This window comes from Cherax quadricarinatus, chromosome 71, assembly GCF_038502225.1.
Source record: "Cherax quadricarinatus isolate ZL_2023a chromosome 71, ASM3850222v1, whole genome shotgun sequence".
Lineage (NCBI taxonomy): Eukaryota > Metazoa > Arthropoda > Malacostraca > Decapoda > Parastacidae > Cherax > Cherax quadricarinatus.
The window spans coordinates 7717809-7743808 of NC_091362.1; the positions used below are offsets into that span (position 1 = coordinate 7717809).

General features: G+C 44.2%; 1 protein-coding gene across 4 annotated transcripts in view; it reads left to right on the plus strand.

Moving 5' to 3' along the window:
• Positions 1-26000, plus strand: part of galene — a 568102-nt gene that overhangs the window by 507460 nt on the left and 34642 nt on the right. For 3 of the 4 annotated variants that reach the window (XM_070099988.1, XM_070099987.1, XM_070099990.1), the window contains 2 exons: positions 3830-4043; positions 17055-17195. In XM_070099988.1, coding sequence (XP_069956089.1) covers positions 3830-4043; positions 17055-17195 — 355 coding nt within the window. The remainder of the gene's footprint in view (positions 1-3829; positions 4044-17054; positions 17196-26000) is intronic. The other variant, XM_070099989.1, reaches the window with a different exon arrangement.

Sequence of the window (26000 nt, forward strand, 5' to 3'; positions counted from 1 at the left end):
TCCACATATCAGACACTACACCTGTTTGAAGAGATAAATTAAAAATATTAGTTAATGGTTCACAGACTTCCATTTTGCATTCCTTAAGAACCCTTGAAAAAACCTCATCAGGACCCGGCGACTTATTTTGCTTCAGTCTGTCTATCTGCTTCACAACCATTTCACTAGTGACTGTGATGTTACATAATATATCTTCTTCTAGCCCACTATAAAAATTAATTACTGGAATATTGTTAGTGTCTTCCTGTGTAAAAACTGAGAGAAAATAATTATTTAAAATCGAGCACATTTCATTCTCTTTGTCAGTAAGGTGCCCCATAGTTATTTTTAAGGGGACCTATCTTATCTCTAACTTTTGTTCTATAGACCTGGAAAAAACTTTTTGGGTTAGTTTTAGAATCCCTAGCAACTTTAATTTCATAGTCCCTTTTAGCTTTTCTTATCCCCTTTTTAATGTCCCTCTTAATGTCAATATACTGATTCATAAGATGACCCTCACCTCTTTTGATACGCCTATAAAATCCTTTCTTATGCCCTAGTAGATATTTGAGCCTATTATTCATCCATTTTGGGTCATTTCTATTTGATCTAATTTCTTTATTTGGGATAAACGTTCTTTGAGCAGCATGTATAGTGTTCAGAAAACTGTCATATTGATAGCTCTCTTCGTTACCCCAGTCAACAGATGATAAGTGTTCTCTAAGCCCATCGTAATCTGCTAAGCGAAAATCTGGGACTGTTACTGAGTTATCGCTACTATCGTACTTCCATTCAATGCTAAATGTAATTGATTTGTGGTCGCTAGCACCCAGTTCCTCTGAAATTTCTAAATTATTAACAAGGGATTCATTGTTTGCCATAACTAAGTCAAGCAGGTTATTTTCCCTTGTAGGTTCTGTTACAAACTGCTTCAAAAAACAATCCTGAACTACTTCTAAGAAGTCGTATGATTCTAAATTCCCAGTCAAGAAATTCCAATCAATATGACTAAAGTTAGTCTCCTAGAATTACTACATTATTGTGCCTTGTGGCCTTAACAATTTCCTCCCATGGTCCCTATCTAAGTTTGGGGGACGGTATATCACTCCTAAAATCAGTTTTTCATGCCCCTCTGAAAATTCTATCCAAACAGACTCTGTATGTGTTACTTCAGACTTAATACCCGTTTTTATGCAACAGTTCAAGCGATCTCAGACATACAATGCCACCCCACCCCCCTTCCCGATACTTCTATCTACTTAGAACAATTTAAAGCCCTGAATATGACATTCCGCAGGCATGTCCCGACTTTTTGAATTAAACCACATCTCAGTTAAGGCAAATACATCAATGTTACCTGCACTAGCAACTAATCTCAACTCGTCCATCTTATTCCTAGCACTACGGCAATTAGCATAATAAACATTGAAAGACTCTCCTTTCTCTTTACCCTTCCTGCTCATTTCTGTTTTTTTACTAAACCTATTACTGTCCTTATCACCCAAAGTCCCTGGCTTTTCAATATCTACCTCGTTCTGCTTATTACTAGTTCCCCTAGAACTCGTAATATTACTACACTGGGACTTCACAGTTTTCCTGCCAAAACCCATACCACTAACTATTCCTAGTTTAAAGTCCTAACGGCTCCCTCCACTGCAGTTGCCAGTGCTACCACCCCAGACCTAGATAAGTGAACCCCATCCCTGGCATACATGTCATTTCTGCCATAGAAGAGGTCCCAGTTGTCAATGAATGTTATCGCATTTTCCTTACAGTATTTGTCCAGCCAGCAATTGACACCAATTACCCTGGACAACCATTCATTTCCAACTCCTCTCCTTGGCAAAATACAACATATGACAGGGTTCCCACCCTTACTCCTAATTATTTCTATTGCTGACCTATACCTGCTAATCAGGTCTTCACTCCTACGTCTGCCAACATCGTTGCCTCCAGCACTGAGACAGATAATAGGATTGCTCCCATTACCTCTCATGATGTCATCCAGACGGCTAACAATATCCTTCATCCCAGCCCCAGGAAAGCAAACTCTCTGTCTCCTACTCCTGTCCTTCAAGCAGAACGCCCTATCCATATACCTAACTTGGCTATCCACAACAACAACTATATTCTTGCCTTCCTTAATGTCTTTCGTCGTGACGTTCCCAGTAGTCGACTCACATTCGTCGGGTAGCACTGAGAATGTATTAGAAGTTTCCACAACAGTTTCCACGGCAGTCTCTTTCTTCTTCATCGTTTCTACCTTTCCATTCGTCTTCTTGATCTTCAACTTCGTTCCCTGCTGTCCAGCCACTGGCCAGTTTCCCTTCTTGACCTGAGGACTCAAAACAGGAGGACTACTACGAGTCTTCTTGTTTTCCTCGGTCAGTTGCCGAATCTCCATCTTCGCCATCCTCAATTCTTCCTTAAGCTGTTGGTAAAGTTGCTCGATGGAGGGCATCTTGCTTCAATTCGTAGAGAGCGCGCAAACAGGTCTTCACAGAGCTAAGTACACGTCACCACTGCGCAAAAGCCAACTCAATCAGGAGCTACTGCGCAGCACGTCCGCACGGCCCAATAGCGATGCGAACTTTAGATAGTCCGTCAAAACTTGCTTGTAAAACACGTCCTTGAACAAATTTTCGTGGTATTATTTAGCCTCCTTCTTGGTGTCAGGAGCTGAGGTTAGACTTCTGCTACCACAATTAGGTAGGTGAGCGCACAGACACACAGAAACACACACACACACACACAGACACACAGACACACAGACACACAGACACACAGACACACACACACACACACACACACACACACACACACACACACACACACACACACAAACACACACACACAAGATTGGGGAGGGGCAAAGAAGACCGCAGACAGAGTATAGGCTAGGTGGACAAAGACTACAGACCTCACTCAGGGAGAAAGACCTTGGGGTGACCATAACACCGAGCACATCACCGGAGGCACACATCAACCAAATAACCGCTGCAGCATACGGGCGCCTGGCAAACCTGAGAATAGCGTTCCGATACCTTAATAAGGAATCGTTCAAGACACTGTACACTGTGTATGTTAGGCCCATACTGGAGTATGCAGCACCAGTCTGGAACCCACACCTGGTCAAGCACGTCAAGAAGTTAGAGAAAGTACAAAGGTTTGCAACAAGGCTAGTCCCAGAGCTCAAGGGAATGTCGTATGAGGAAAGGTTAAGGGAAATCGGACTGACGACATTGGAGGACAGAAGGGTCAGCGGAGACATTATAACGACATACAAGATACTGCGGGGAATAGACAAGGTGGACAGAGATAGGATGTTCCAGAGAGGGGACACAGGGACAAGGGGTCACAACTGGAAGCTGAAGACTCAGACGAGTCACAGGGACGTTAGGAAGTATTTCTTCAGTCATAGAGTTGTCAGCAAGTGGAATAGCCTAGCAAGTGAAGTAGTGGAGGCAGGAACCATACATAGTTTTAAGAAGAGGTATGACAAAGCTCAGGAAGCAGAGAGAGAGAGGATCCAGTAGCGATCAGTGAAGAGGCGGGGCCAGGAGCTGAGTCTCGACCCCTGCAACCACAATTAGGTGAGTACAATTAGGTGAGTACATACACACACACACACCACACACACACACACACGAAAAGGCAGGGCCAGGAGCCTTCAATTACACATAGGTGAGTACATACAGGCCAGGGCACATACGTATGTACACATTCACAGAAACACATATACGCGCATATGAACGCATATACACGAACACAAACACATACACATACATGCATATACACATACACTACATAAATTGGTTATGACTGGTACTTACACAGTCTCCACTCACAGGTTACGGGCACATTGCACCAAAGACTGACTGGGGCAAGGTGGTGACTATATTCTACGCCATCCCGGGAGTACCACTGATGATGCTGTGTCTGGCCAACATCGGTGACGGGATGGCCCACTCCTTCAGGTTCCTCTACTGGAAGGTCTGCTGCTACGCCTGTACCAAAAGACCCAAGAAGAAGAGGCGAGGTCGCTCCATACGTTCTTCCAGAAGGTGAGTCGTTACCTACACCTCAACAACAGGCAAGAATAGTCTTCAGTGGACAGAACGTCTCTTCATATTATGTAATAGTTTATTGTTGTGGCTCCCAGTGTGATGTTAATATTAAGACTGTCGGCGAATTCCTTCTTGAAGATATTAATCCCCTTTGACCTTAACCTCTCCCACCTTACCTGTCTTCTCCGGGATCCTCTCCTGCGTCATCTCCCACACCTTTAACTACAGGAAGGGAGCCCAAATGCCAGGTTGTAAGCTACGCCCCACCTCACTGTTTATTATGAATTTTCAGTATTCTTTTTTTAGCCGCAAACGGCTGTGCACTAGCGACTCTTTGATCGTTTTTTTAACTATCTTCCTGCTAAATAAAAATAAGACCAATAATACACGTATTTACCCCACTGATGTGTCTGGGAAAGTTTGCTCCCGTTACCCTAGTTTCCTCTCACCCTGGAGCACTGTTTACAAGAATGTTTACAACTGTTGTGAGTAAGATGGTTGATAGGAAGGGACAATACTTATGTATGATCAGTATATGTGCGGTAGAAATAACCATTGAAAACACTAAGTAGAAATACCCTTATTGCAATGCATGTTTACCTGGAGTTTACCTGAAGAGAGTTCCGGGGGTCAACGCCCCCGCGACCCGGTCTGTGACCAGGCCTCCTGGTCAACAGGATTATCACAGAATTATCTTGGTACAATATGAGGATTGTTGGAACATGACTGATGGAAGGGAAGAGATAAATTAGAAAATATAAATTAATTAAAGACAACTTCATGCACCTCAGTAAACTATAATATAATTTGATAACATGCTGCCAACTCCTGATTTAATAATACTAAATAATACGTAACATGAAACTACTGACTAATTAGTACTTTCAGGAGACTAAATTTAACTAAAATAAATATCTTAGTCGTCGTCAGGATACACATGTGTCTGCAGTGACAAGAACAGCGTCCTGGGGAAGGGATTCCCTAATGGCTACTTTATTAAAACCTTATTTCTATATGAAATAAAACCCAGTTTACCTTTCCTCTGAGATATAATAGGATCCCTAGAACCCAGCGGTAAAATAAGACATCTACTGTACCACTGTATAGTCTACAAGGGTTTGTGGTGCCTTGATGCAGGGAGGGTGGAACCTTCTTGATGCAAGGAGGGTGGAACCTTCTTGATGCAAGGAGGGTGGAGCCTTCTTGATGCAAGGAGGGTGGAGCCTTCTTGATGCAAGGAGGGTGGAGCCTTCTTGATGCAAGGAGGGTGGAGCCTTCTTGATGCAAGGAGGGTGGAGCCTTCTTGATGCAAGGAGGGTGGAGCCTTCTTGATGCAAGGAGGGTGGAGCCTTCTTGATGCAAGGAGGGTGGAGCCTTCTTGATGCAAGGAGGGTGGAGCCTTCTTGATGCAAGGAGGGTGGAGCCTTCTTGATGCAAGGAGGGTGGAGCCTTCTTGATGCAAGGAGGGTGGAACCTTCTTGATGCAAGGAGGGTGGAACCTTCTTGATGCAAGGAGGGTGGAGCCTTCTTGATGCAAGGAGGGTGGAGCCTTCTTGATGCAAGGAGGGTGGAACCTTCTTGATGCAAGGAGGGTGGAGCCTTCTTGATGCAAGGACGGTGGAACCTTCTTGATGCAAGGAGGGTGGAGCCTTCTTGATGCAAGGAGGATGGAACCTTCTTGATGCAAAGAGGGTGGAGCCTTCTTGATGCAAGGAGGGTGGAACCTTCTTGATGCAAGGAGGGTGGAGCCTTCTTGATGCAAGGAGGGTGGAGCCTTCTTGATGCAAGGAGGGTAGAACCTTCTTGATGCAAGGAGGGTGGAGCCTTCTTGATGCAAGGACAGTGGAACCTTCTTGATGCAAGGAGGGTGGAGCCTTCTTGATGCAAGGAGGGTGGAACCTTCTTGATGCAAAGAGGGTGGAGCCTTCTTGATGCAAGGAGGGTGGAAGCTTCTTGATGCAAGGAGGGTGGAGCCTTCTTGATGCAAGGAGGGTGGAGCCTTCTTGATGCAAGGAGGGTGGAACCTTCTTGATGCAAGGAGGGTGGAGCCTTCTTGATGCAAGGAGGGTGGAACCTTCTTGATGCAAGGAGGGTGGAGCCTTCTTGATGCAAGGAGGGTGGAGCCTTCTTGATGCAAGGAGGGTGGAGCCTTCTTGATGCAAGGAGGGTGGAACCTTCTTGATGCAAGGAGGGTGGAACCTTCTTGATGCAAGGAGGGTGGAGCCTTCTTGATGCAAGGAGGGTGGAACCTTCTTGATGCAAGGAGGGTGGAACCTTCTTGATGCAAGGAGGGTGGAGTCTTCTTGATGCAAGGAGGGTGGAACCTTCTTGATGCAAGGAGGGTGGAGCCTTCTTGATGCAAGGAGGGTGGAGCCTTCTTGATGCAGGGAGGGTGGAGCCTTCTTGATGCAAGGAGGGTGGAACCTTCTTGATGCAAGGAGGGTGGAGCCTTCTTGATGCAGGGAGGGTGGAGCCTTCTTGATGCAAGGAGGGTGGAGCCTTCTTGATGCAAGGAGGGTGGAACCTTCTTGATGCAAGGAGGGTGGAGCCTTCTTGATGCAAGGAGGGTGGAGCCTTCTTGATGCAGGGAGGGTGGAGCCTTCTTGATGCAAGGAGGGTGGAACCTTCTTGATGCAAGGAGGGTGGAGCCTTCTTGATGCAAGGAGGGTGGAGCCTTCTTGATGCAAGGAGGGTGGAGCCTTCTTGATGCAAGGAGGGTGGAACCTTCTTGATGCAAGGAGGGTGGAGCCTTCTTGATGCAAGGAGGGTGGAGCCTTCTTGATGCAGGGAGGGTGGAGCCTTCTTGACGCAAGGAGGGTGGAGCCTTCTTGATGCAAGGAAGGTGGAGCCTTCTTGATGCAAGGAGAGTGGAACCTTCTTGATGCAAGGAGGGTGGAGCCTTCTTGATGCAAGGAGGGTGGAACCTTCTTGATGCAAGGAGGGTGGAGCCTTCTTGATGCAAGGAGGGTGGAGCCTTCTTGATGCAAGGAGAGTGGAACCTTCTTGATGCAAGGAGGGTGGAGCCTTCTTGATGCAAGGAGGGTGGAACCTTCTTGATGCAAGGAGGGTGGAGCCTTCTTGATGCAAGGAGAGTGGAACCTTCTTGACGCAAGGAGGGTGGAGCCTTCTTGATGCAAGGAGGGTGGAGTCTTCTTGATGCAAGGAGAGTGGAACCTTCTTGATGCAGGGAGGGTGGAACCTTCTTGATGCAGGGAGGGTGGAACCTTCTTGATGCAAGGAGGGTGGAACCTCCTTGATGCAAGGAGGGTGGAACCTTCTTGATGCAGGGAGGGTGGAGCCTTCTTGATGCAGGGAGGGTGGAACCTTCTTGATGCAAGGAGGGTGGAACCTTCTTGATGCAGGGAGGGTGAAACCTTCTTGACGCAAGGAGGGTGGAACCTTCTTGATGCAAGGAGGGTGGAGCCTTCTTGATGCAAGGAGGGTGGAGCCTTCTTGATGCAAGGAGGGTGGAGCCTTCTTGATGCAAGGAGGGTGGAGCCTTCTTGATGCAAGGAGGGTGGAGCCTTCTTGATGCAAGGAGGGTGGAACCTTCTTGATGCAAGGAGGGTGGAGCCTTCTTGATGCAAGGAGGGTGGAGCCTTCTTGATGCAAGGAGGGTGGAACCTTCTTGATGCAAGGAGGGTGGAACCTTCTTGATGCAAGGAGGGTGGAGCCTTCTTGATGCAAGGAGGGTGGAGCCTTCTTGATGCAAGGAGGGTGGAACCTTCTTGATGCAAGGAGGGTGGAACCTTCTTGATGCAAGGAGGGTGGAGCCTTCTTGATGCAAGGAGGGTGGAGCCTTCTTGATGCAAGGAGGGTGGAACCTTCTTGATGCAAGGAGGGTGGAACCTTCTTGATGCAAGGAGGGTGGATCCTTCTTGATGCAAGGAGGGTGGAGCCTTCTTGATGCAGGGAGGGTGGAACCTTCTTGATGCAAGGAGGGTGGATCCTTCTTGATGCAAGGAGGGTGGAACCTTCTTGATGCAGGGAGGGTGGAACCTTCTTGATGCAAGGAGGGTGGAACGTTCTTAACGCAAAGAGGGTGGAGCCTTCTGCTTCATCCATCTTACCTCAAACTTCTAGACAATTGATGATAGTATTAATCCATATATATATATATATATATATATATATATATATATATATATATATATATATATATATATATATATATATATATATATATTCCTTGTCAACATGTGACGTTGGTGTAGGTTTTGACCTGTGTTGGTTGTCCTCTCTGTACACTCCCATGTAATAAACTGATGTAACTCGTTCTCACCTGGGACACAAGAACACAAGGTCGTTAAAACGTCTATTCGTTGTTATGAAGTGTATTTAAGAGATAACAGTAGGATACGTTAATAGTCAGGAAGTGCCGCTTTCCAGAGATTTTTCATTTTGTCTTGTCTAACTTCACTAATAATACTGATGGTGGAGACCAAAACAGACGAAAGTTTGTTGACACGAACTTACGTTTAATCTTATAGATTAAGTGTTGATGAAGTGTTTTACGAGTGAGAAGTGTTTGTATTTTATTTGTTATTAGATATTTCATTCTGCCAGCGGGAGATATTTATGTCATGCCACTGTATTATCGTAGCTACAAGACATTGATTTTATTTCAGAAATTCTGAGAAATCAAGTGTGCAGGTGTGATAATGTCACAAGACTACGTGTCCCTTGAGAGTATAGTTTAGTTAAATATTCATATTATGGTCAGTTTGTCTGGTATATCAAACCGCAAGCTGTGTGACTCACTTTGTTATTATCTACGGAATAGTACCTGTGTGTACCTGTGCGTACTTGTGTGTACCTGTGTGTACCTGTGTGTTGGTGAAGAATGAGACACTTGTGAAACATTTGGGAATCTTTACTGAAGAAACGTTTCGCCAGTCAGTGACTTCTTCAGTCCAGTACAGAGAATAACAGGGGAATATGAAGTGGAGTTGATATGTTCAGACCATCATTGATGACCCGAGCACATCAACACATACATGTGAACACATATATGTGACCCATATTGATCGCCCGTAGTACATAAGTTGATAAGACATGTACAACAGTTAGGTATCTTTATTTCCTAAGGTTTCGCCCACACAGAAGGCTTCCTTAGTCTAATACAGAGGAGGCAGCAGAAGCAGTAGAGATATAAAGATGATATAATCAGTCCATCACTCTGGAAGACGGAGTTTTGAGGTGGTCAGTCCCTCAGCCTGGACAAGAATTTTGCTCCATAGTCTGGAACAGTTCGAAGCTGAAGTAACAGATTACTTATATACTGTCAAGGTGAGGCGGAGAAAATCTTGACGACATAAGAGGCGTGGTCTGTGATACTTCAATACTGAAACTATGTATAGTGCCAAAACAAAAGCATTCACATTGCTAAACTCACAAACTAGTATTTAGTCACTTAGCCATAATACCAACTTACCTCATAATTTGTAATATTTTAAATTTAAGAATTAATCTAAGTCTGCCGGAAATGCCTAGCCATGCTAGGTGTTCTAGTGGTACACTCTGTAATTATTATTTTACTACATGTAAACCACACAATAACCAAATTCTGTAAACTCAGCATTGTAATACTTATAGAGAATAAACTTTGAATTGAATTGAATTGAATTTAAATGAATAGTAGAAGTAAGAAGGTAGTCACTGAGAGGCAGTGTAGCAAACCTACTGGGCAAGTCCTCAAATCCAACCTTTCTCACTCGTAATTAGTGGTCAGGCAATAAAGTTGTCGAAGATTCCCTTCAAATCGCTTGTTCTCTCTAGGCTGGAATACTGCTGTACAGTAACTGCTCCCTTCAATGCAGGTGAAATAGCAGACTTGGAGAGTGTACAAAGAACCCTCAGGGCACACATAAGTACGATAAGGCACCTAAATTACTGGGAATGGTTGAAGTCCCTTGATTTGTATTCCCTGGCACGCAGCCGAGAGAGATACATGATAATACACTCTTGGAAAATCCTAGAGGGATTAGTACCAAACTTGAACACGAAAATCACTCCCTATGAAAGCAAAAGACTTGGCAGGAGATGCAACATTTCCCCAGTGAAAAGCAGGAGTGCCACGAGTACACTGAGAGACAACACAGTGAGAATCCGGGGCCCAAGACTGTTCAACTACCTCCCAGCATACATGAGGGGGATTACCAGTAGACCCCTGGCTGTCTTCAAGAAGGCACTGGACAGGCACCTAAAGTTAGTACCTGACCAGCCGGGTTGTGGTTCGCACGTCAGTTTGCGTGCGACCATCAATAACAGCCTGATTGATCAGACCCTGATCCACCACGAGGCCTGGTCTCAGACTGTACCGCGGGGGTGTTGACCCCCGAAACCCTCTCCAAGTATACCATGATGCCGTTGTGTTGCAGTGTCTGATAGTGTAAATGTGATAATGGTATACAGCACCGACATGTTGGTAAGTAAGACACATGTGCAACAGTTAAGAATCGTTATTCCGAAACGTTTCGCCTCTACAGTAGGCTTCTTCAGTCGGATACAGGGTAAGCACGCCTCTTTATGTCATCAAAATTTTCTGCGCCTAACCTCTGACAGTATACAAGTCTTCCTTATATTGGTCAAGCTTCACAATGTTCCAGAACTCTTCTCCAGGCTGAGGGACTGACTACCTCAAAACTAAGTCTTCGAGGGTGATGGACTGATTACATCATCTTAACATTTTCACTGCTTCTGATCCCTCCTCTGTACTCGACTGAAGAAGCGACTGAAGACGAAACGTTCCAGAGTAAATATATCTAACTATTGCACATGTGTCTTATTTATCAACTTGTCAGTACTGCATACCATTATTTTATTTAGGCAGTAGATAAAACATAACCCACATAACACACTGACTGTATACAGTTAGTACTGACTGTATACAGTCAGTACGACAACATTTGTACTGGCAAATATACAGGGTCTGAAGCCATCCTAAAATAACACAATATCTTTTATCAGTGGACTCCTGACAGAGGCAAGGTTCGCGGCTTCCACAGAGACCTCACACAGAAGATCACTTTAACATCGAAATATGGATACCAGAGAACAACTTATTCAGATGCGACAGAAAGAACAGGCAACAAGGCGAGGTTGACCTGTTTGTCACAGAGTCGCGCATTTGTTCAAAATCACTAAACACCACAAATAATGTAGTTGAAGTTTTGGCAGCTAAGACTGAAAACCAAAGCCTTGTCATTGTGGTTGTATACAAGTCACCAGATACAACTTCCCAACAATTCAAGGAACAGCTTCTGAAAATTTACCACTGTCTGGAAACTCTTTCAACCCCGGCCCCAAATATCTTGTTGCTGGGTGAGTTCAACTTAAGACACCTAAAATGGAAGAATGTAATAAATAATATTTTAGCAAAGATAACCCCAGGAGGCAGCTCAGATGACCTATTAAATCTCTGTAACAAATTCACCTTAAGCCAGCACAAGTGGAGCTAACAAGACTGTTAAATTAGACACATGTGGTCAGTCCATCAATCTTGATGGACTGACCACATCGTCTCAAGGTTGAGGGACTGATTACCTCGTTCTCCTCCTGTTCTTCAAGTTTCTCCTATGTATGGACTGATGAAGCCACTGTGTGGCGAAACGTTTCCTCAATGAAGATACCCAAGAGTTGCACATGTGTCTAATTTAACAACATGTCGGTTCTTTGAACCATTCATCTACAAGCTAACAAGACTAGAAAATTCGCTTATCTTCACTAATAATGATGATTGGATACGAAATACAACAGCATCAAAGACAATGCACTCGAATCACAACATAATCGAAGTACAGACATGTATGTACAGGGGCTCACGAGCAACAAAATGAGATCAGTTATGAGGGTGCCTTCACTTAATTCAATTTCAATAACAAAAACATACAGTGGGATCAAATTAACTATATTCTAAATGAAACAAGCTGGGAAGATATCCTGAACAACAATGATCCCAATTTTTCCTAGAAATAATTAACTCTGCTGCGCTTGAGGTATGCTCAAAGCATATTCCCCCAAGAAAAAAAAAAGAAGATGTAAACTCAAAAGAGAGAGATGCTTCCTCTACATGCGAGGATGAAGAATAGCAGAGCTCCTCAAAAGAGCCAGTCTATCTGAAATACAGGAGGCACTGACCAGAGAAATAGAAAGTGTCGAACTTAAGTTTAAGGAATCATACAGAAGGCCAAGAAACAGAGGAAGCTCTTGAAGCCATACAATATTGGATCCCTGCTTAAACGAGATGGGACTTAAACAGATGACAGCAAAGAAATGAGTTAGATACTGAAGTCCCAATATGAATCAACGTTTAGTTAGCCGCTAATCAAACTAAGGGTTGACAATCAAAAAAAATTCTTATATGACCGAAACTCAAAATTTGGTTAGTTCAAGAATTTTTGATGTACTCATAATACCACAGGACTTTAAAAAAGAAATAAATAACATTGACCACGCACTCTGCCCCAGACCCAGATTCGTGAAACTCCGTGTTCATCAACAACTGCAAGAAACCCTTTTCATGTGCCTTAAATATTCTATGGAGAGGGAGAGTAGACACAGGGGTCATCCCACAGTCACTAAAAACAACAGATATAGCCCCACTCCACAAAGTTGGCTTTAAAACATTTGAAAGAATTTCAGACCGATAACACTAACAGCGCACATCATAAATATCTTTGTTGTAGAGATACGAACTTTGCTCACATCTCATGTTGTAGAGATGTGAGCAAAGCTCACATCTCTACAACACAATTGTCCTCAAAGATTTGTTAAGTTATACCATGAATTAAAGAAATCTCCTAGACTTCACCTTAAGAAACAGACAAAGAAAATCCGATAGAAATTATGGAGAAGGTAAATTATAGTGGAAAAATGACCATATTATTAGAAGACGGAGGAACTTACGTGTCTGTTAACTCTGTCATGATGTGAAGAAGAATAATGTAAATAAGAGCAGTTATTTGTTGTTGTTGTTTATACATTGTGGATATTTTTAATTTAAAATTTTGGTTCCTTGTAATAATTAAAACAAAAATAACAATAAGGTATTTTGACTCACCAGTGAACGTTATGGATGGAATTAGACTATTTATTTCAAGTAGGAATTTGGAAGGGTATATACAAGAAATTAAAAATGAACATAAGAAAAAGCAATGAGCTGAAAGTGACCAAAATTCTTGTCAGCGATAGATTAGATATCAGATAAAAGGGAGAGAAGATGGAAGAAGTTATGTCTTCGCATATTTAAGAATGGACATGTTTACAGACGTGACTGTGAAAAATGAAGTGTGATGTAAATAGTTTAGAAAACGACTAATTGAAGAATGAGACACTTGTGTAATATTTGGGAAAGTTTATTTAGAGAACATATCACCAGCCAGTGGTTTCTTCAGTCCAATACAGAGAAGAATGGAGAAAGATGATGGACTGAACATTTCGACTCCAGGTTGAGGGACTGATTACCTTATCTTTCTCCATTCTTCTCTCTATTGGACTGAAGAACCACCGGCTGGCGAAACGTTTCCTCAGTAAAGATATGCAAATATTGCACAAGCATTTCATTCGAGAAATTAGGTAAACCATGGAACCGATGAAAGGAAACAGTGAGAGGTGCAACTTCATATTGTTTCAGACAACGGAACAATGCTCTTCTCCAGACTGAGGGACTGACCACCTCAAAACTTTAAGGGTGATGGAATGATTACATCGTCTTCAAGTGACAAAGAAATTTACTTATGGAGACAAAAAAAGGGAATGTACCGGAGTATAATAGAACCAACATTGTAATATGGTGTGAGTTATGGGTTTTGAACGTTGCAATGAGGAGGCTGGAGGCTGTGAAAGGTTGTTCTGCGGGGTCGACGCCCCTTCCCAATCCCCGGGGCCCGGTCTTCGACCAGGCTTCCCGATGAATCAGGGCCTGATCAACCAGGCTGTTACTCCTAGCCGCATGCAATCCATCGTAAGAACTACAACCCGGCTGATCAGGCACAGACTTTAGGTATTTGACTCAAGAAATCGTAATGACACGATTGCAAACAAACCATACCCCCGGCCGGGATTGAACCCGCGGTCATAGTCTCAAAACTCCAGCCCGTCGCGTTAGCCACTAGACCAGCTAGCCACAATAAGATTCATCCAACTAGGTATATTTCTACACCATAGGAAGGTTAGCACAGGCACCACTGTGACCACAAATGCAAGTTTTTACAGACGAATCTCCAGCTAGCGTGGCCGTGACGAACTCTAGCTCAAGTCCAGCGACGGGCTGGAGTTTTGCGGGTTCAATCCCGGCCGGGGGTATGGTTTGTTTGCAATCGTGTCATTACGATTTCTTGAGTCATGTTGACGGCAGTGAAGGGACTTGAGCTAGAGTTCGTCACGGCCACGCTAGCTGGAGATTCGTCTGTAAAAACTTGCATTTGTGGTCACAGTGGTGCCTGTGCTAACCTTCCTATGGTGTAGAAATATACCTAGTTGGATGAATCTTATTGTGGCTAGCTGGTCTAGTGGCTAACGCGACGGGCTGGAGTTTTGAGACTCTATGACCGCGGGTTCAATCCCGGCCGGGGGTATGGTTTACTTTAGGTATTTTTTCAGTTTCCTCTAGAAAAGAGCCTGGGAACTACTGGTAATCACCCTTGTGTATGATGGTGTTTCTCCTCCTCTCTGTCTTCCTGGCAAACATACATTGGATTTGTCTTTAACTGTGGTTGATCACAGCTAACCTGGACAACAGCTTTTATCACCTCATACATGGAGGGATCAATCATCACCAGTGACTCTGAGTAATCGGGAATGGTAATGACCATCGTGAGAATATAGCAGCGCGTGGGAAGCCTGGCTACATGAACAGTGTGTCTGTCTCATGGTTAGGACGTGGAGGAACAAGCTTACATCATTCCTTCGTTGGTTCTGTAATTGTGACCTAGTTTGCCGCCCTATATACGTGCAGTGCGATGCCTGCATTCTCAACATTGCTTCAACAATATCAAATGTGCTCTTCAACCACGTCGTCAGTCATCAGACGGCAGGTAGTATGAACCAAGTCACATACTTCTGAATCAGGTTCCTCGTTATTTATTGCTGCGACCTCAAGTACAAGTGTGTAATTCTTTGACATGTGTGTGAGCTTGTCAGACTTACTGCTAGCTACTCTCGTTTGTTCAGCTCCTGGAGTCTAGAGGATTGTTCAGCTCCTAGAGTCTAGAGGATTGTTCAGCTCCTGGAGTCTAGAGGATTGTTCAGCTCCTAGAGTCTAGAGGATTGTTCAGCTCCTGGAGTCTAGAGGATTGTTCAGCTCCTAGAGTCTAGAGGATTGTTCAGCTCCTGGAGTCTAGAGGACTGTTCAGCTCCTGGAGTCTAGAGGATTGTTCAGCTCCTGGAGTCTAGAGGATTGTTCAGCTCCTAGAGTCTAGAGGATTGTTCAGCTCCTGGAGTCTAGAGGATTGTTCAGCTCCTAGAGTCTAGAGGATTGTTCAGCTCCTGGAGTCTAGAAGTTTGTTCAGCTTCTGGAGTCTAGAAGTTTGTTCAGCTCCTGGAGTCTAGAGGTTTTTTCAGCTCCTGGAGTCTAGAGGTTTGTTCAGCTCCTGGAGTCTAGAAGTTTGTTCAGCTTCTGGAGTCTAGAAGATTGTTCAGCTTCTGGAGTCTAGAGGATTGTTCAGCTCCTGGAGTCTAGAGTTTTGTTCAGCTTCTGGAGTCTAGAAGTTTGTTCAGCTTCTGGAGTCTAGAAGATTGTTCAGCTCCTGGAGTCTAGAGTTTTGTTCAGCTCCTGGAGTCTAGAGGTTTGTTCAGCTTCTGGAGTCTAGAAGTTTGTTCAGCTTCTGGAGTCTAGAAGATTGTTCAGCTCCTGGAGTCTAGAGTTTTGTTCAGCTCCTGGAGTCTAGAGGTTTGTTCAGTTTCTGGAGTCTAGAAGTTTGTTCAGCTCCTGGAGTCTTGAGGTTTGTTCACCTCCTGGAGTCTAGAGGTTTGTTCAGCTCCTGGAGTCTAGAGGATTGTTCAGCTCCTGGAGTCTAGAGGATTGTTCAGCTCCTGGAGTCTAGAGGATTGTTCAGCTTCTGGAGTCTAGAAGTTTGTTCAGCTCCCGGAGTCTAGAGGTTTGTTCAGCTTCTGGAGTCTAGAGGATTGTTCAGCTTCTGGAGTCTAGAAGTTTGTTCAGCTCCCGGAGTCTAGAGGTTTGTTCAGCTTCTGGAGTCTAGAGTTTGGTTCAGCTCCTGGAGTCTAGAGGTTTGTTCAACTCCTGAAGTCTAGAGGTTTGTTCAGCTCCTGGAGTCTAGAGGTTTGTTCAGCTCCTGGAGTCTAGAGGTTTGTTCAGCTTCTGGAGTCTAGAGGTTTGTTCAGCTTCTGGAGTCTAGAAGTTTGTTCAGCTTCTGGAGTCTAGAGGTTTGTTCAGCTTCTGGAGTCTAGAGGTTTGTTCAGTTCCTGGAGTCTAGAGGATTGTTCAGCTTCTGGAGTCTAGAGGATTGTTCAGCTCCTGGAGTCTAGATATATATCTGCTGAAACAATTAATGCATGAACAAATAATATTAAAGTTTGGTTGCTAAAATAAGGAAAATTTAATCAACTTTTTCTGTTATTCACATAAACACCTTCTACGGGTTACTGGTATATCGAATTTCACTAAGTTTGAGTAGGATAAATTTGGTTGCATTAAATTAGATTTTTCTATATAGTAGTTTATGCTTTCTTTAAATGGGTAATCCAATTTGTTACAAATAAAGAATAGAATAATAGCATCTATTAGCAATTTCGAATGGGATGGACGCTAGCAATCATCATGGAAAAATAGCAAGGCTCCCAGAGGGTAAATGTAAAAATATCCCCAACCTATAGAATATCCTCCACAATGTCTACCAGTGGTTTGAGTTTCTTGTATGTACCACACAATCCATGACATTCTCACCTGTCCACTGGACTGGATAGAACAGTAAGAGGAGTACAGGCAGAGTAGAACTGTAGTGTATGGTTTGGGCTCCCTGACCTGTGTTCCTTTCCTATCCCATCAAGGTACCACAGTCACCACGGCGGAGGCTCCCGCACTCACTCCTCCTCCTTCAGGAGGTCCAACAGAGCCTCAGAAAAGTCTGCAGATTCTCACCTCAGCGACTCTGCCTTCTACACTGCGTCTTACTCTGACCATGAGTATAAGTGAGTAACCTCCTACTCTGAGTTTTCTCCTACTCCCTCCACGAGTACAAATGAATATCGCCTCTGACCATGAGTACAAGTGAGTATGTCTCTCCCACGCTGACCATGAGTACAACTGAGTACGCTCCTTCTCGGACTATGAGTGCAAGTGAGCAATCCACCAATGAGGAGCCGGGTCGTTTCAGGTAATGAAAGACAATTAACTATTGGTTGAAATTTGTAAAGTTAGTCATTATTGGTAGCTCTTGTTCTATATGTATATTATTCCTGTGTAGGCTTAGATCTAATATGCATTTCTACATTTACTAAAATATATTCTTTGTGTGAACCTACGTGACTTTATGTTTATATGCAACAAATTCACTACACTACAAATACAATGTCAGAGTGTTTTTGTCAAATATTTTACCACATTGTCAAGGAGCTCATTTCCTGAGGAGTATTAGTTTTGTCAACTAAATCCCTTTTTTGACACAGTGTAGCAAAATTTATTCAGATTGGTTGAATTTCTGGGTTTAAAGTCTATCGACTACATGAGAATCATTAAAGTTACAACGAAGTCAACTGGCAGTTATTATACGTTGAGAAATACATGTATATAATTCTCAGTAAGTATATTCTTTGTTTCCTGTGGAAAGTCTCGGGAAACTGAATTTATAATTACAGCAACATATACATAACCTATGTCGGGCCAGAATTCTAATACTCTTTTCACACGTGTAAGAAAATTTAATTGTTACAGTCACCGCAAAAGTCAAGTTTACATGGAAATCAGTTGTTGAAATATAATTGTGATGGATTGAATAAAGCGCAGGTTCCAGGTATGATGTTTCTTGCCGCAGTTCGGACACCGAGGGTTCCGTAGCCTCTCCTGATTTTTAGTTTATCCAGCAGTCCTTGGTTGAGAGAGAACCGCTGCAGATGACTTATAATTCTTAAAAGTGACATCAAGCGCTGAGATAGTTGTACCTCTGGCACCTGAAGCACTTCATTTATGCTGGTTCAAGACCTGACTCGTAGGAACGTTGCCGTCCTTCTTGGCTCGGAGCCGCTCAGCTTTCTCGATGTTTTCCATGGTATGGATTGCATCCAGAGGCATGTCTAGCGGATAGCGCATTAATACGACTTTTGTCATCCGCTCTGTGAATTTAAGTTCAGTGAGAAAAAGTTATGATTCGAAGTCGTTCACCTTCTGCAGTACTTCATAGGACTCTTATGTTTCGGGGAATGAGAATAAACTCTCCGGTTTGGGGACACTGATATCTTCAGGACGAATTGTCTCCAGGTAAATTATAGCAGAATACGAGGTGTTCTTTGTTGATGAATCAGAATTTGTTGCCAACGGATGGTTTAACTTGACTGATCTGCAAGGAAACAGTGAGCCTCCTTTTGGACTTTGAAGATCGTGTTTCCTGCCCACCTTCTCCATGAGATATTTCTGTGGTTGAGATGGGCATTTCTTCATTCATACCTGTTTCACTGGCCAGGCTGATTTCACTTGTATCGCTGTCCTATGAGTCCAGTGAATGGTCTCACAGTTTCTTCGCCAGAACTGCGCCTCACATTTCTGAATCCGAGTCCTTGGTTGTGTCCTTGGAACAGTGGGACCTCTTCTTCTCGGAAGAAGCCATGTGCTTCAGTGTACCTCTCTCGTGGATGTGAGTAGTGGTAGTAGTAGTAATAGTAGTAGTAGTGGTAGAATGAGTGGAGGTAACATTAGGTTGCTAAGTGATAGAAGGGTTTATTGTTATGAGTATAATTCTGGCTAATAACCCCGAAATGATGAAATTACTTTCATTTTGTTTAATGGTGTCTGAAATGGCTGTTAAAGATGATTCAAGATATTTACGTCTGAGGAAGTTTGCTTTTTTGTTCACTAGGTGGCCGTCACTGAATCTCATTATATGATTGGATGAGTTCTTGTGCTGTACGCGTTGTGCCTCGCCTTGACAAAGCTCCTGAAGAGCCTGACGTTGCCACAATAAAATGCCACATTAGTTGCATCCGAGTCCATTTACCTAACGTATTTAACCTTACCTAACCTTACCGTGAAGAATGAGACACGTGCAAGATTTGGGAATCTTTATTGAGGAAACGTTTCGCCAGCCAGTGGCTTGCTAAGAGTGTTTCATTTTATTCGGCGTATAACACACACCCATATAGGCTGCCCTCCCGACCAGTGAACCAGGTGCTAAGGGTATAACGAGTAGGGCCCCATCGTTATGCTAGTACCTTTGTTCAACCAGCCAATCACGAAGAAGCCCGGGAATAGACCTTGGCAGACTTACCTTCAAGTCTGGTCGCTACGGTTCTCACCGTCTCTCTTGCTTGTATTTGCCTTATTGTACATACACTGTATATATTCTCCACCCCTTTAAAAATAAATATTGTAATTCAATACTATTTTTTTTAAAGGGTGAGACTGCCTCACATCGGCCATATAGGTAAGCTGACGTAAGAACATAAGAGACTGAACATTAAAATGGTATAATATACCGACAGGTTGTTAGGTAAGACACACATGCAACAGTTAGGTATCTTTATTTCGAAACGTTTATTTCGAAACGTTTCGAAATAAAGATACCTAACTGTTGCATATGTGTCTTACCTAACAACATAAGAGATGGCAGTGGGGCAGCCCTACTGGCCCATGCTGGGCAAGTCCAAGTCAAACCATACCACGGACGGAGATAGAACCCGCGATCAGAGTCTTAATACTCCAGACCGTCGCGTTAGCAACTGGGCCAGCTAGCCCACTCGTGTTGAATACCGTTGTCATATGCTGTTAAATTTTATTTTCGTTGTACCTGGGCTAAAATTACTTAAGTAATACTCTTCATAACAATATTATAATGATATTTGTCATTGTTTTTATCATTGTTGAGTCATTGTTTTTGGAAGAGGAGAGCGAACCCCGTCAATCATCCTACTGCAAAGTTCTGACTGTTAGTAATTTTGAATTGTTCTGGCTTGAAATTAAATGAGGATGACAACAAAATTGAGCATCGTAGCAGAAACTGCAAAACATTGGAGCTGCTGACAAGTGGCAGTTTTATTGTTTATAATAATCTGAGTCACCAGTTACTTATGGTTCAGTATTTTATCAGCTGGGCGGCTCCTCTTAATTAGTATAATTCCAAGTAAGAATGTTTTCCCATAAATATTCTTTCACTTGACATTCTTCTGTACTCTTCCATCGCCCTTGCAGCCTTTCTCTCTTCTTCCACGTCTAACATTGCATACTAAACATTTTTTTCACATCCTTTTCAACAATTTATCTCTTCTTTTATCATTTTGTATCATTTTTTTCTTATTTTCCTTTATCCACTACTAAGTAATGACCAGACATAGATAAACATCTTATCCAATAAAATTGTTCTTACGGAGTCAAACACTCATTTTTTTATCTACCAGATTTTTTCAATTGTGTACGTTATAATATCTTATTTACTGATTTTATGTCAGTTAGAGTACATATTTATTATTTTATTAATACATCGGACGTTTCCCACCAAGGCAGAGTGGTCAGAAGAAGTAAAACTTTCATCATCATTCACTCCATCACTGTCTTGCCAGAGGCACGCTTACACTACAGTTATAAAACTGTAACATTACCACCCTTCCGTCAGAGTGTAGACACTGTACTTCCATCTCCAGGACTCAAGTCCGGCCTGCCAATTTCAGTGAATCCCTTCAAAATTGTTACCTTTCTCACACTCCAACAGTGCGTCAAGTCCTAAAAACCATTTGTCTCAGTTCACTTCTAACACGCTCACGCACACTTGCTGGAAGTCCAAGTCCCTCACACAGAAAAACTCCTTTGCCCACTCCCTCCAACCTTCCCTAGGCCGATCTCTACCCCTCCTTCCCTCCACTACAGATTTGTATACTCTCGAAATCACTCTATTTTGTTCCACCCTCTCTACATGTCCAAACCATCTCAATAACCCCTCTTCAGCCCTCTGGATAACAGTTTTAGTAATCCCACACCTCCTCCTAATCTCCAAACTACAGATTCTCTGCGTTATATTCACACCACACATTGCCCTTATACATGACATCTCCACTGCCTCCAGCCTTCTCTTTGTTGCAACATTCACACCCATACAAGAGCGTTGGTATAACTATATTCTCATACATTCCCTTCTTTGCTTTCATGGATAAAGTTCTTTGTCTCCACAGGTTCCTCAGTGCACCACTCACCTTTTTCAACTCATCAGTTCTATTATTCACCTCATCCTTCATAGACCCATCTGCTGACACATCCACTCCCAAATATATGAACACATTCACCTCCTCCATACTCTCTCCCTCCAATCTGATATCCAATCTTTCGTCACCTAATCTTTTAGTTATCCTCATCACCTTACTCTTTCCTATATTCACTTTTAACTTCCTTCTTTTACATACCATACCAAACTCATCAACGAACCTCTGCAACTTCTCTTCAGAATCTTCCTAAAGCACAGTGTCATCAGCAAAGAGCAACTGTGACAACTCCCACTCTGTGTTAGATTCTTTATCTTTTATCCCCACACCTCTTGCCAACATCCGAGCATTCACTTCTCTTACAACCCCATATACAAATATATTGAACAACCATTGTGACATCACACATCCTTGTCCAAGGCCTACTTTTACAGGGAAATAATCTCCCTCTCCCTTACATACTCTAACCTAAACCTCATTATCCTCGTAAAAACTTTTCACCGCCTTCAATAACCTACCTCCTATTCAATACATTTGCAACATCTGCCACATTGCCACCCCATCCAAATCCATAAATGCCACAAAATAAACTCTTTACCTTTATCTAAATACTGTTCACTTATATGTTTCACTGTAAACACCTGGTCCACACACCCCCTACCTTTCCTAAAGCCTCCTTGTTCATCTGCTATCCTATTCTCTGTCTTACTCTTAATTCTTTCAATAATAACTCTACCATACACTTTACCAGGTATACTCAACAGACTTATTCCCTTATAATTTTTGCACTCTCTTTTATCCCCTTTGCCTTTATACAAAGGAACTATGCATGCTCTCTGCCAATCCCTAGGTACCTTACCCTCTTCCATACATTTATTAAATAATAGCACCAACCACTCTAAAACTATATCCCCACCTGCTTTTAACATTTCTATCTTTATCCCATCAATCCTGGCTGCCTTACCCCCTTTCATTTTACCTACTCCCTCACGAACTTCCCCCACACTCACAACTGGCTCTTCCTCACTCCTACAAGATGTTATTCCTCCTTGCCCTATACACGAAATCACAGCTTCCCTATCTTCATCAACATTTAACAATTCCTCAAAATATTCCCTCCATCTTCCCGGTACCTATAACTCTCCATTTAATAACTCTCCTCTATTTTTAACCGTCAAATCCATTTGTTCTCTAGGCTTCCTCAACTTATTAACCTCACTCCAAAACTTTTTCTTATTTTCAACAAAATTTGTTGATAACATCTCACCCACTCTCTCATTTGCTCTCTTTTTACATTGCTTCATCACTCTTTTACTACATATAAACCTAAATATGAAATTTATTTCTTAGTATTATTCAATCACTTGTCCACTGTTATCATTTTAATATGACGCTAAACCAGCTGTTTTTCCACAACAATGTCTCTCTCCCACAAAATAATTATCTCATTTTGCTCGAGATGAGGAGGAGTTCGAGATAATCAGTCTCTATATACAGTAAGTCCTCACTTAACGTTGTCGAGAGGTTCTTGGAAACTGCAACTTAAGTGAAAAGATGTATAACGAAACCAATTATACCATAGACTAATTGTTATAAGTATCAGATGTGCACATTGCACCGTTAGCGTTCATTACAACAGAGTTAAATCAAGGAATAAATATTCCTGGCCAAGAATTTATTTTTTCTCATCGACGTTATAATAAAACGACGTTAAGTGAGAACTTACTATACCTAGTTAGATCAAGTTTAGTAAAGCCAGCTGACCCAGTGGTTAACGCACTGGCCATGGACTGACACACCAGCCGTTCCATTTCTTAAAAATCAGTGGAAATCTCAACTACTCTGTGTTGCAGTCTTCAACATGTTTCTCTCACAGCTGCCCACCACTGACTGTCTCACAGCTGCCCACCACTGACTGTCTCACAGCTGCCCACCACTGACTGTCTCACAGCTGCCCACCACTGACTGTCTCACAGCTGCCCACCACTGACTGTCTCACAGCTGCCCACCACTGACTGTCTCACAGCTGCCCACCACTGACTGTCTCACAGCTGCCCACCAGTGACTGTCTCACAGCTGCCCACCACTGACTGTCTCACAGCTGCCCACCACTGACTGTCTCACAGCTGCCCACCACTGACTGTCTCACAGCTGCCCACCACTGACTGTCTCACAGCTGCCCACCACTGACTGTCTCACAGCTGCCCACCACTGACTGTCTCACAGCTGCCCACCACTGACTGTCTCACAGCTGCCCACCACTGACTGTCTCACAGCTGCCCACCACTGACTGTCTCACAGCTGCTCACCACTGACTGTCTCACAGCTGCTCAACACTGACTGTCTCATAACTGCTCACCACTGACTGTCTCACAGCTGCCCACCACTGACTGTCTCACAGCTGCCCACCACTGACTGTGTCACAGCTGCCCACCACTGACTGTGTCACAGCTGCTCACCACTGACTGTCTCGCAGCTGCTGACCACTGACTGTCTCACAGCTGCTCACCACTGACTGTCTCACAGCTGCTCAACACTGACTGTCTCACAGCTGCTCACCACTGACTGTCTCACAGCTGCTCACCACTGACTGTCTCACAGCTGCTCAACACTGACTGTCTCACAGCTGCTCACCACTGACTGTCTCACAGCTGCTCAATACTGACTGTCTCACAGCTGCCTACCACTTACTGTCTCACAGCTGCTCACCACTGACTGTCTCACTGCTGCTCAACACTGACTGTCTCACAGCTGCCCACCACTGACTGTCTCACAGCTGCTCACCACTGACTGTCTCACAGCTGCCCACCACTGACTGTCTCACAGCTGCCCACCACTGACTGTCTCACAGCTGCTCAACACTGACTGTCTCACAGCTGCTCAACACTGACTGTCTCACAGCTGCTGACCACTGACTGTCTCACAGCTGCTCACCACTGACTGTCTCACAGCTGCTCAACACTGACTGTCTCACAGCTGCCTACCACTTACTGTCTCACAGCTGCTCACCACTGACTGTCTCACAGCTGCTCAACACTGACTGTCTCACAGCTGCTCACCACTGACTGTCTCACAGCTGCTCAACACTGACTGTCTCACAGCTGCCCACCACTGACTGTCTCACAGCTGCCCACCACTGACTGTCTCACAGCTGCTCACCACTGACTGTCTCACAGCTGCTCAACACTGACTGTCTCACAGCTGCTGACCACTGACTGTCTCACAGCTGCTCAACACTGACTGTCTCACAGCTGCCTACCACTTACTGTCTCACAGCTGCTCACCACTGACTGTCTCACAGCTGCTCAACACTGACTGTCTCACAGCTGCCTACCACTTACTGTCTCACAGCTGCTCACCACTGACTGTCTCACAGCTGCTCAACACTGACTGTCTCACAGCTGCTCACCACTGACTGTCTCACAGCTGCTCAACACTGACTGTCTCACAGCTGCCCACCACTGACTGTCTCACAGCTGCCCACCACTGACTGTCTCACAGCTGCTCAACACTGACTGTCTCACAGCTGCTCAACACTGACTGTCTCACAGCTGCTGACCACTGACTGTCTCACAGCTGCTCACCACTGACTGTCTCACAGCTGCTCACCACTGACTGTCTCACAGCTGCTCAACACTGACTGTCTCACAGCTGCCCACCACTGACTGTCTCACAGCTGCTCAACACTGACTGTCTCACAGCTGCTCAACACTGACTGTCTCACAGCTGCTCAACACTGACTGTCTCACAGCTGCTCACCACTGACTGTCTCACAGCTGCTCAACACTGACTGTCTCACAGCTGCTCACCACTGACTGTCTCACAGCTGCTCAACACTGACTGTCTCACAGCTGCTCACCACTGACTGTCTCACAGCTGCTCAACACTGACTGTCTCACAGCTGCTCAACATTGACTGTCTCACAGCTGCTCACCACTGACTGTCTCGCAGCTGCTCAACACTGACTGTCTCACAGCTGCCCACCACTGACTGTCTCACAGCTGCCCACCACTGACTGTCTCACAGCTGCTCAACACTGACTGTCTCACAGCTGCTCAACACTGACTGTCTCACAGCTGCCTACCACTGACTGTCTCACAGCTGCTCACCACGGACTGTCTCACAGCTGCTCAACACTGACTGTCTCACAGCTGCTCACCACTGACTGTCTCACAGCTGCCCACCACTGACTGTCTCACAGCTGCCCACCACTGACTGTCTCACAGCTGCCCACCAGTGACTGTCTCACAGCTGCCCACCACTGACTGTCTCACAGCTGCCCACCACTGACTGTCTCACAGCTGCCCACCACTGACTGTTTCACAGCTGCCCACCACTGACTGTCTCACAGCTGCCCACCACTGACTGTCTCACAGCTGCCCACCACTGACTGTTTCACAGCTGCCCACCACTGACTGTCTCACAGCTGCCCACCACTGACTGTCTCACAGCTGCCCACCACTGACTGTCTCACAGCTGCTCACTACTGACTGTCTCACAGCTGCTCACCACTGACTGTCTCACAGCTGCCCACCACTGACTGTCTCACAGCTGCTCAACACTGACTGTCTCACAGCTGCCCACCACTGACTGTCT